Source organism: Acipenser ruthenus, chromosome 3, assembly GCF_902713425.1.
Source record: "Acipenser ruthenus chromosome 3, fAciRut3.2 maternal haplotype, whole genome shotgun sequence".
NCBI classification, from domain to species: domain Eukaryota; kingdom Metazoa; phylum Chordata; class Actinopteri; order Acipenseriformes; family Acipenseridae; genus Acipenser; species Acipenser ruthenus.
In genome coordinates this window covers 69,827,260-69,839,913 of record NC_081191.1, presented here as the reverse complement: position 1 = coordinate 69,839,913, position 12,654 = coordinate 69,827,260, and the positions used below count along the sequence as shown (strand labels likewise).

The 12,654-nt window shown below is 39.4% G+C and overlaps 1 protein-coding gene across 2 annotated transcripts in view; it reads left to right on the top strand.

The window, feature by feature from the left end:
- The window catches only part of mppe1 (metallophosphoesterase 1), a 45,371-nt gene that overhangs the window by 2,711 nt on the left and 30,006 nt on the right, over positions 1–12,654 (top strand). The window contains exons 2-5 of one of the 2 annotated variants that reach the window (XM_034058244.3): positions 7,634–7,742; positions 8,377–8,480; positions 10,656–10,736; positions 11,192–11,300. In XM_034058244.3, the coding sequence (XP_033914135.2) occupies positions 7,634–7,742; positions 8,377–8,480; positions 10,656–10,736; positions 11,192–11,300 (403 nt within the window). The remainder of the gene's footprint in view (positions 1–7,633; positions 7,743–8,376; positions 8,481–10,655; positions 10,737–11,191; positions 11,301–12,654) is intronic. The other variant, XM_034058249.3, reaches the window with a different exon arrangement.

Here is a 12,654-nt window from a genome sequence, read left to right as displayed (position 1 = left end):
AGCCCTGGTACAGAGGTGTTAGTTTCTGAGCTCTCGAGACATCAGAGATGTTGGTTTACTGAGCAAAGAAATTACTTCTACAGCACTGATATACAGCTAGCGTACATATTTTCCCTGACCACATTTTGTTTTATTTCCCTAGCATGATGCATGGTGTAAGACAAAGCACACTGATAGTTAACATCTGTGTTTCTTCTTCACTTCACCAATGTCAGCAGAAACCCAGATAACAAGAAGTTACATTTAAGAGTTTAGCTACATTCTCACAGGCAGCAAAGTGCTCAACCCACGAATCACAAGGTCAAACAACAAGGCTGGTGATTGCAAACTGCTGATGCACACCAGCTATGTACAGCTTCATTTTAAGACTTCATTAACCCTGCATTGATTCAGAGCTTACATTAAACACAGGAACACCACACAATGTTTACAGTTTCAATGATTTCAACATCTAGCAATGGGTTGCATAATGGAAAGGAACAAAGGCTGATGAAACAATAAGAGCTTTTGCCATTTAACTGGCCCAGACACTGCCCTGCACAGGGCGCGTGTTTATCAGAAAAAAACCTGCGTGTTCCATTTGTATAGTGTGTTATTTGGCATTCCGTGACACTTGCCTATAGTTATAGCATGTCACTTTTAACAAAAGTAAACGGTTTTAGAACCAGTTTTAATTGTTTCCAAACAGCTTATTAAGCAGTGTGGCAGAGCAGGGCTCTGCCCTTAGAAATACTGGCAGGGAAGGAGTTAAATTCTCCTCCCTGCCCAGGTTGATTGTGTCAGGTGGGAGCAATCAGTTAATTTATTATCCAATTAATGACCCAGCACACCTGACATAAAAGGAGGCCTCAGCCTCCCTTTTGGGGGAGAGAGTTTTAGGAGAGGAAGCAATTGTGTTGTTCTGTATGTGCTGGTTTTTCCTGTATGTGCAGTTTTTTTGTTTTTGCTAAACCAGTGAAGGCAACGCCCAGCCTGGAAGCTTTATTTGTAAGTTTTGTTTTGTGTGTATTTTCTGTTTGAAACCTTTTTGTTTGGCCCTTGTGCCTGTTTATTTTGTATTTTTGTTTATTAAAAAGCTTTATTTTGAACTTTTAAATTGTCTGAGCCGCAACCTCGGTCTTTCCTTGTCACAAGCAGAAACAAAGGTTTTATCATCCATCCAAGGTAACAGCTGCACGCTGAGTGATGAAAAGCCAATTACTCCCTACATGGCCAGGGCAATACACAGGCAAGAGTTTCAAAATCCTTACATACAGGTCAAAGTAAAGGTCTCAACAGTCCCTGTTTTTACATGATCCATGTTCCTTTTCCCTAGACCAACCCATGTCTTTTTTTCGAAGTCACTGAAAAAAGACTTCTAAAACAAACGTTTGTCATTGAGTGTATTATGTTTCTTTTAGTATTTCTCAATCCCCTTTCTTGAAGTTCTACTGTATACACTATACCAGCTTCTGAGATTTACCTGCTAATCTCAACAGAAGTAACCAGTTTGCCAAATCCTGCCCTCTTGTCAGCAGAGGAGAAATACACTAGCTATTTCCTGTGATGATATTGCAAACCTATCTTTGCATCATTATTAAGCAGGATAGCAGACGGACCAGGACGCTCTTGTAAGTAAGTAAATAAGTACAGTGCACTGTCTTTATAAGAACCACTGATGTAAGAATCAACCACATATATCAAAACCACTGGGACAAAATCATTCCTATAATAACCACGCTAAAAGACTCCGCTTGTAAGAATCAAGCAATCCGCTTATAAGAGTCATTTCGGGGCAAACGGAGTACATGTAATACGGTACTTACGGTACTATATCAAGTGCAGTGACGTGTACAGTCAATAAAGCTGTTTTTTAATTTTAATTTGGTCACATCTCGCGTAATTAGGCACATATACAGCGAGGATTGTGCAATGATACAGGAAACACTGCATTGTTTGAAATCGGACAGAGTGCACCACTACATTGTGTAGGTATGTTTTTTTGTGTTCTCTGTTAGTGATAATTTGTTTCAATAAAGTGAATACACATTCATTGAATACATACAGCACTGTTATTGTGTGGTACTGCGGTGAGGAGGAGGAGGAGGAAGGGGGGATTGCGCCGCTTAGTGGTAGTCTTGACAGTAAAATACTGTACTGTAATGTCATTTTAATTCAAAGGCCATTACATGCTGGGCAGTTAAACTAGGAACCCTCATGAGACGATGTCTTCTCAAGTATACTGTACAAGTTGCTTACCCACGAGGACTTGTTTTGATGTATTGTCCTCAGTGATTGAGCACCGTTAACATTTGTATACTGTATTTAAACTGCTGATGTGCAGAGGCGCTTTTGCTAATTGTAATGTGACGTGGCCAAAGGCAGTGTAAATGATCAGACTGGAGTCTTGATTTACAGTTTAAAACTGGTGTTGGTTTTATTTTTCATACAGTGCGGTGGGGAAAACAGCCGCTAATAAAACAAAATAAACCTAGCTCTAACTGGAGCACTAACTAAACAATAATTTGTGTGGTCCCAGTCTGATGTCAGGATGGATAAGTCGTTTACCAAACTAAACAAATACAAATCAAAACAATTCATATGTTCCCCCCCGGAACTACACATATACTGCGACTACTTTACTTATTTGCACAGTATCGTACTGGAACAAACCGATATCTTACTCGCGCTTCGGTTTTGGTTTCTTTCTCTTAGCTTCTGCTTCCTTACTCCTCCCCCATCACAAAGCTATCGGCTAAGCCCTGTTTATAGAGGTGTAATTAAGTTTAACAAGCAGTTAACCAATTGACCATTATCCTTAATTTAAGGAAACAACTATTAATTTTTTGGAGGCATGCATACATGCAGCAACTCATGACATCTAGTGGTCAACCCATTACACTGCAGAAAACAAAGTTCTTATTCACAAACTAACATACTGATTGTGCAGCACCACAGTAATCATATCGGTCTGCTTTTAAGAATCAACCGTTTGGGACAGATGTGATTCTTGTAAACGGAGTGTACTGTATAGCTTTGTTTTAATTGTAAAGTGAGTTATCGCTAGTTTGATGCTGTAACGTGAACAATTAGCCAGTTGTGTTGAATTAACAATTTGCCAAGTAACAGCTGGGCGTGGCTGACTTGATTAGAGTAATTTGCAAGCCATTGTCTGATGCACACAGCTCTCAATCTCTTGGACATTATATATGCACTGACGCTAACCTAGTGCGCCAGCTCACCGAAGGGCTGGTAGTCTAAACTGTGATAGTCCAAACGAGGACAGGCCAATGAGGACCAGCTGCACAATTTTCTATCCAAGCAACGAACGTAAAGGCTCCAAGTCCAGACCAGGTTTGCATACATTTCTTTCCTTTCTTTTTATTAATTAATGCTCTCACTTCTCCTGTACCTGTCTGTTTTCGCTTACCTCAGCAACATCCTCTCCCATAGCCATTTCTACTTCATGCCCTCTACTGCTCCCTACCATGACTAACTTTAATATCCCTGTAATCCTGTCCTTTCGTTCCCGTCCTCTGACTTCTCCCTACCGCTGCAAATCTAACTCCTCTAACCTGATCTCCCTGCCTCTCCCCCTTCCCTCTTCTCCTCCCTCCTCTCCCTTCACCACTGTTGTTCTATTAGATGACTTCAACTTCCACCTCTCCAACCACAAGCACTCTGCTGGATTTCTTCACCTTCTTTACTCCTTCACCTTCTGTCTCTCACAGCGGGCCATCAACTGGACCTCGTCTTCACCAGGGACTGATCACTACTTTATCTCCTCTCTTGCTCCATTCCCTTTCTACTCCGCCGACCCCCACTGTCACCTTCCGTCAAAACCTCTGTTCTCGATCTCCCTTCTCTATCGACTCCTTCTCCCAACTGTCTATAGACTCGGCTACCTCCACCCTCTTCTCCTCCCTCACCTCCTGCCTTGACACCCTTTGCCCCCTCACCTTTCGACCTGTCTGCCACTCCCTGCTCCAGCCCTGGATCTCCTCCGTGCTCCACTCGGCTCGTACCGAACTGCGTTCTGTTGAAAAGAAATGGAAGAAAACCAATCTCCCTGCTGCCTTGGAACTCTAGCTCCTCTGTACCTTCTGCTCTACACTCACCTCTGCCAAACGCTCCTAATTCCACTATCATTCTACTACCAATCCCTGTAAACTTTTCTCTAGTTTGTCCTCCCTCCTTAGGCCCCCCATCCACCTTCCTCTATCTCGGCTGAGGACTTTGCCGTCTCCTCCTCCAAAATCACTCATCCGCAAACTCTTCAAACTCTTCAGAGCCATAAACCCACCACTTGTGCTCTGGACCCCCTCCCCACTCACCTTTTCCAGGCTGCTGCCCCTGCTCTATTCATTTCATTTTTTCTCTTCTCAACACCTCTCTGCTCTCTGGCTGCTTCCGCTCTGCCTTCAAACAGGCCTGCATCACCCCATCTTAAAAACAACGTTCCCTTGATCCCTTATCCCTCCAGTCTTCCTTCTCCCTTTCCTCTCTATAACCCTCGAGCAAGCGGTACATCGCCAGCTCTCTGCTTTCCTGTCAAAACATTCTCTGCTCGACCCCCTCCAATCTGGCGTTCGCCCGACACACTCCACTGAAACTGCTCTTCTCTCCCATCACTAACTCTACTCTCTGCCCGTGCCGCCTCCCTCTCTGTCCTAATTCTCCTCGACCTCTCTGCTGCTTTTGACACAGTCAACCACTCTATTCTCCTGTCCTCCCTCGCTGACCTGGGACTCTCCAGCACTGCTCTTGCCTTGTTCTCTGGTGTGGCTCACCCTCTGCCTCTTGCTTCCTTTCGACAGGTGTCCCCCAAGGCTCAATCCTGGGACCCCTCCTTTTTTCTCTCTACACCCGCTCCCTGAGTCCCCTCATCTTCTCCCATGGCTTCTCCTATCATTTCTATGTTGAATTCACCACCCTCTCTCCCTCCTTTTCCACCAAGAACCTTGTTGTCACCCTTGACCCCTCCATCGCCTACTCTCAGCACATTTGTACACTGGCATGCTCCTGTTTCTTCCTTGGCAACATACCCAGAATTCACCCTTTCCTCACCAACCAATCAACGCAGCTCATAGTTCAGGCCCTGGTACTGTCCCGCCTTTACTGCAACTCCATCCTGGCCGGCCTCCCTGCCTCTGCTATCCATCCACTCCAGTTCATCCAAAACTCTGTTGCCCGTCTTGTCTTTTCTCTTCATTTGTGTCTCCCACGCTACACCGCTGCTCCGCAGCCTCCACTGGCTCCCTATCGCCGCTTGCATCCAATTCAGAACTCTTGTACTCGCCTATCGCTGTCTTGACCTTTCTGCTCCCTCCAGACTATTATTTCTCCCTACACCCCCTCTCGCCCCCTTCGCTTCTCCGCCACTAGCAGATTAGCTGTACCCCCCGCCTACAGAGCCCGCTCCTTCTCCACTGTTGCCCCTCAGTGATATCCACGGATATCAGGACTACTCGGTCCCTGACCACCTTCCGGCGCCTCCTCAAGACACACCTGTTCAGACAGCATCTGTAAACCTCTATTAACTATACTGGACTACATGGCACCCAATTGTATCAGTACTTGCATCCTCTTGTACTTGCACTGAACTGCTCCAAATTTTGACGAACTCTACTACTGCTGTTAATTATAACTATTTTTTGATTTTACTCTTTAAGGTATGCGTATTCACGTTTTTTGTAATTGCTCTTATCCATTTATCGTACTTCCTATGTGCTCTTAGTGGAATTTATTCTTATAAGCAAATATTTTTACCATAAGTTTAACTGCTCTTAGTCAAGTTCACTCTGAAATGTAATTATTTACTGTATTCTTTATTTTGCTCTTATTTGAATTTGATCTTATTTTCTACTGATTTTATTGTACCTTATAACTGCTCTTATCTGTAATGTGATATTTTGTCGCCCTAGATAAATATTGATCCTATTGATCCGATATTGATAATATTGATCCTCTTGATCCAATATTGAATGATCATTATTCTCCCTTTACCTGACTTGGCTGGGCTGGAGATACTAAGTACCTGCACTAAACAGCATCTGCAAAACGCATGTTTCAGGATTAAAATGTTGAACTCTAACGTTGTTTCCGTCTTCTAAACACAAATATGACTCTAAACAGTGAATTACAACATATTAAGATGTAATTGATTCATTTGCCATGCTTTCATATGTTTAACCCTTTGCGGTCCTATAGGAGCCGAGAGACGTTGAAAAAAAGGGGCGTATCTCATGAATACAGATAGCCCTGGCACCACATAGATAACAAGGACATCCAGCGCTCAAAGAATATCACAGACATTTGCAGATCTTTTTTTAGATGTTATAGTAATAAAATAACGACTTGGATCGCATTATTGAGGAGTTTGGTGATAAAACGAGTGATCAGGAGATGATTTATTGGTATGCACGACTATGAACAGGTATGTGAAAAATACAGCGAACAAGGGGTGGGGCGGGGCTGGAGATGCAGTACTGAGTGTCCTGTTGATATGCAGTGCCTTTTAAACCTGTTTTACTGTGAAGAAAATACTTTTAAACAGCGCATCTAAAATAAACTGCGCGTGTGAAAATAAATTGGACCTGACGGACCGCTAAGGGTTAATGTTTGGTTCACTGCTGTATTCTTTGATTTATTTGGTAAATTCCATTACCAGTGTTGTCCAGCATAAAATAACCCTTTCAAAGATGTATTGTTTCAACCTCTGGACATATCAATGATACAGATCTTTTTCACATCTCCAATAGTCTTCTGTCTGAGCTGATATGACATTCCCTTTGGTTAGAATCCTGGGGATGATTTGTTCACAGAAATATCCATTCTGGTTCTTATGAAATAGTAAGATATTTTGCATTAACTTTCTTATGTAACCAATGTCATAGTAAATAGATACAAAATATAATCTGAAGTTAATTGGTTGTTTTGAAAGTAAAACAGTACACAAGCAGGGGACTTGAGTTCCAATGTGTCTAGTACTGTTTATCTCAGTAAAACTTTTTTTTTTTTTCAAATACTGTATGAGCTAAATATATATTTTTAATGTCTCCCTGCATTGGTTCAAAAAAACAGTGGTAAATAAAAACTGCACACTCTTAATTTCAAACAAAAGAAAAAAGAAACTACTGTACCTCGGGCATTTTCTCCAGTTAGAGATCAGTGTTGTTCTATACTTGATGGCGACGAGGTGGCATTTAGGCCCACCTCTGTTTTGATCAATTAAATTATTGTACCTAGTAAAATAATTCTGTAAATCTGAGCCATTATGCACTTCCATTAGCTCCATGGGTCTGAAATGTGGAATGTTACATTTTAAAACATGATATCTGGTACAACTTTAGGTTAAGGGAAACTCTCCGGGTTACCTTTTTGGGTTATCTTTTTGCATTTGTACTCCCTGAATGGATATGAACGAGGCAGACGTTTCATGGAACTATTATGTATTTTGTCAGTTACAATTAATTTAAATAGATTCCAAGGAATTCACTTGGTTTGTGCAGTTCACATCTGCTCCATATTTTTTAGGCAATTTCTCTTTTTTAGGCACTTTCTCTGTCTTGTTGGCAGACATACAGCAACTGCTATTGTGCTTATTAACAGAAGTCCCCATCCTTGATTTAAATCCCAGTATTTTTTTCTGCAGGGAATGGCAGATGGAAAGAGCATTCCAGACCGCCATGTGGTTCCTGCGGCCAGAGATAGTTTTTATTCTTGGCGATATCTTTGATGAAGGAAAATGGAGTTCACCAAAGGTATTTTGTATTAAATGGACAAAAAGTAATTTTTTAACATGACAGCAACTGTAGTTATTTGTAATATACTGCTATAAGAAGCAAACCTGTTTATTCAAATTTCAGAAATAAGAGCTAACATTGCAGCTAACCCCCTTTTGTGTCTGGAATTTTTATCGAACAGTGAAGGAAGATATAAACACTTTTATGACATCAATCAGTCATCAATATCCCATTGGTATTCTGACAACCTAGACTGCTGTGTACCCTTATACAAGTTTACCATAGTGAATACATAACAAAGTGTAATAAAACAATGAAAGCATGGCAAAACGTAGGAACGCATGGTAAGGAATAGTGAGGTATGGTAAAGCATGCTGATAAACATGGCAAACAAGAGTAAACCATAGGAAATGCATAGTATATGTGAAAATCATGGTAAAACTACAAAAATACAGTGGTAAACTTTTATAAGGGTAATGTGGGACCCCCAGTAGATTACATAACATGATACAAAGAATGCAACCATTTTTATACAGGTTCAACTGCACATTTGGCATTTGACTAGTTTAGGTACTTTACTTGATTGTAAATTCAGAAGAATGTGTTATTTATGTTGTAAGCCCAGGCGAGGGTTTTCTTTCCTCACATACAGAATTGGGAAGATGATGTGAGACGCTTTCGTCAGATGTTCAGACATCCAGACGATACAGAGCTGGTCGTAGTAGCTGGCAACCATGATATCGGCTTTCATTATGAGTAAGTTTAATAATAATCAACCATTATTTTTGAATTTTTAAGTGATCCAAGTCTGCATCTTGTAAACAAAATGTTAATTAAGTACTTTTTAATGTGTTTGGTTAAAAATGTTGCTCTGGTGTCTGTTTTTACCGTGGTGAAATTGAAAACAAAGAGAGCACAACAAGTTGCATTTATATTAAAAGGTACAACATTTATGACAAATAAGTAGTCAAATGATCAAAAAAAGGTGATTAATCTAAGTCTAGGTCTGAATGATTTTTATACAGTAAATAATATTTCTAAGTATGAGTAGGCATTATTGGCACATTGATTAATAATTCATAATTGAGAAATAATAGCAGATAAGTTTGAGTCTTTGCCACAGTATACTAAACTACTAACCGGTCAACAGGTACAGCTTTTTAATTGGTTGGATTAGAGTAAAAACAGTTAAAAGACATGGGGCCTGATTTTGATTACTGGGCAAACGTTATGGCAAAAGAGGGTTGTCCTTGATTTTGATGAAAAAATGTAGAGCAAACTGCTGTTGTCCTCTAATGCAATTTAGATGACATGCTTTGCCCCGTCTTTTTCTATCCGCACTCGTGCGAGGGGTTGGCATAACATTTGGAGTGTGGCCTTGTTTGCATGCTAGATTTGAGTGATTTTGATGACGGCACAGAGGGGGGCATTTGCGTCTGTAATGGGCAGTGTTGTAAAAAGTTTGGCTCTTTTGCATTGTGGTTAAGACGCCCTCTTGTAGTGCACAGAGTTGCCAGTTCACGCCCAGCCTCTGCCTTGTTATACAGGTAAGGAATGGTTTATTTGAAACGCATGCACTGACATAAAAAAGGAAACAGAAATAGCAACTGGTGAATGAGACCAAGCGAACAAGAGAGACAGACATGCATACGCACACACACACACACACACGCGCACATATGGAAGGCCATCCGGGTCAAAAACTTGTTATTTAGTACAGGTATTGATTTGGACCAATCAGAATACATAAAATCGTACGTGTTCTAAATGAACTACACATTTTTTACGTAGGGGCTGGTCATTTTACAGTAGCACCTAGTCATGCAGACATAGTCGCTTGTAATGACTTTGTATTCAAAGCATAATTACAAGAGTAGCCAATCACCTTCAGGATAACATCTATCAAGGTTGAAGTTGATACACCCCGCAGGTGAACAGGATTTATTTGCCAATCAACACACTGAACCGCTCACGTGACATTACCAGCAATGGCAGCGCACGGAGTACATACAACACAGTGCGAAAACTTTGGTAGGATCTACAATATCTGAACTAATCTTCCTTGTTCAATAATAAACTAACATTTCTGAAGAGGTTGATCATGGCGGATAAACAGTTAGGGCAGATCTGTGACGGGCAGATACGCAATGGATTACTGTACTGTACAAAACTATAGCTATGAATTGTTGTGATCTGCATGTTGACCGTGTATTAACCAAGCCTATTATTATTATTATTATTATTATTATTATTATTATTATTATTATTATTATTATTATTATTATTCTCCAATTATATTTATATACCGCCATGAATTGGGTGGAAATGGCACTCATTGGTTCTTTTTTAATTTTCAGTGATCTGAGTGGCAAAATTATTCTGTGTAATAATTAGAATTGCAACACGTACAAAATCAAATTAGAACATGTTCTAAATATTTGAAACATGTACCAAATAATGTGTTTTTGACCCGAATGGCCTTCCATACACACACACATGAGCAGGCAGAAAACATAAACAGAAGAAAAAAGAAAAACACTTTTCTTATGCAATGTTCTATAATTTGTATGGATTTAAAATAAACATTAAGAAATGTTCCTGTGCGAACTGTGATGTAGAAGTGCCTTTTTAATCCTTAGTGCTGCTCTGAAAAATACAGATTTATATAAAAAATAAATACATACACAACATACATCATAATTACTGGAAGTAATTTATTTCAAAGTGAATCCGCACGTATTAATATGTTGTGTAAAATCATTCCAGGTTAGTAAGCTATTTCTAATGGCTGCAGTCTACTAGCAGTTCAAGGGATGACTATTCAATATATTGACATAATTAAATGTATAGTAAATTACTGGCAATGGTCAGTGTTGGGCAAAAGGGAATCTGTCAGTGGTGTTTTTACAATGTTTATCCCCTTAATCGCAGAATGGATTTGTTCAGGTTGCAAAGGTTTGAGAAAGTCTTCAACGTCACCTCTGCAAGAGTTGTGACAAAGAAAGGTGTCAAGTGAGTATTTCCAGTAAGAGACAAAGGGAGTCAACATTCTTGTAAAGAAGACAACTTAAGATTGAAAAGTACAATAAACAAATTACAAGTTACCATTTATCTTGGTGGTGATTCATTTAAACTCTGCTGTGTCTTGCACATCTGTAATCTCCGTCTGCCTTGTGCATGTGTCATAGCCATGTGTTCACAGTCTGTTATGAAGTCTGCATTTGGAGTGAAGAAGCCCAAAAGAACACCAAGAGCGACCGTTCACAATGTGCATTGTAAATGCTGAAGATATTTTTGTACATTTGTGAACAAAGTGGAGGAATGTCCAGTAGTTGTTCCTTCAGACCTTGGAATACCACAGAACACTCATTGTGAAGTTTTGCCTTTTAATCTGTTTTACAGTAGTTTAATTGATGGCTAACAGAAGAATGTTACACAATTACAAATAATTTCACTTTATTTCCCAGTTTTGTCTTGGTGAACAGTGTAGCCCTTCATGGAGATGGCTGCTATATCTGCCAGATGGTGGAGAAGGAACTCATTAAAATCTCTCATGCACTTAACTGCTCTATACAGGTAAGCACACAGTGACATTAAGTAGCGAAATATGGAATCCCTAATACTATTCTAGATTTTGAATAAAAAACAAATTACATCAGTAAGCCACCATAGATTTTTACTGTTTTCATTGTTATTTTAAACCCTTTTTTTTTTTTACAAGGTTCTTTTGTACTAAAATGACGTTTATACAGAATTTTAATGTAAAGGCGTGAATACTTTTGACATGTACAAATATTTGAAATTGGTTAAGTGCTTTTGTTTTTTTCATAAAGATTGTTTGTTAAAGTACCAGAAATTGTGTATATTAATTAGTGGCTAATGTTCAGTAATGCTTGTATTAAACACATTTTCTTGAATTATCTTATATTAAGTGAATGGTGCTAATAGTGTAGTGTTATCACTGTCGTTGTGATTAGTAATAATTCTACTGGAACTTTTGGAATAAGCCAAACAATCTTCTATTAGCAGTGGCCATCTTGTACAGAACACCCTCAATACATAACCAGATCAGCAAGCACCACTCAAATATCTCTACTGGAATCCAATTTCTCAATTTACATAAATGCCTTTTCTTTTCTATTTCTTTTTAGTTTCTCACAACTCAATTATGCAACTGAACAGATTGATAATAATGTTACTTTGCAAACTAATCTACAGAAGTATGAGGTAGGCTGCCCAAACCTTCAGCTGAGGTGTGGAGTTTATTCTGCCCCACTGCAAGCCACTCGTTGTTGGTTTGATTGAATGAGTTGTACACGACAAGCTTCAATATGAAAGCTGAACATTAATTTCAATAAAGAACAACGACAAGTTTTTAATGAAAAAACAGTATTGTAGCTTTACTTCACTAAAGTAAAAACAGGCTCCTGTTATTCTGAAATACTGTTTCTGTTGCAGTGCTGTCACATCGCTGATAATGTTAGATATTAATACAGTGTGGACCATGGGTCAAACCAGTGTTCATGTAGGGTGCGGTTTATTGTTTTTAAAATTATTTTTTATCAATGTCGGCCTTCTGGAGTCCTCTGTATGCCTTTTTCATTTTTTTATTTCAGTTTAAACCGTTTAAATGCAAAACCATAACAAAAGATAGTAATAGTCTGTATACACAGAGCTTTTTTTCTTTTCTTTTTGTCCTGTGGTTGCTTTTAATTTATTTTTCTGCACATATTACTGCTTTGTATATGATGTAGAATACATGATTGTAAACATCTAACCCTGGTACATACAATACTCTTTCAAATAAACTTTATTCAATGTGCGGTTCTTAAGAACGGTATTATTGTCATTGCTTGCGGCCCGGCACCTCTTTCTGTACAAATTAAGCATTGGGTGTACTCTGTATGTCATCAGAGCTAGGTATGGGTAT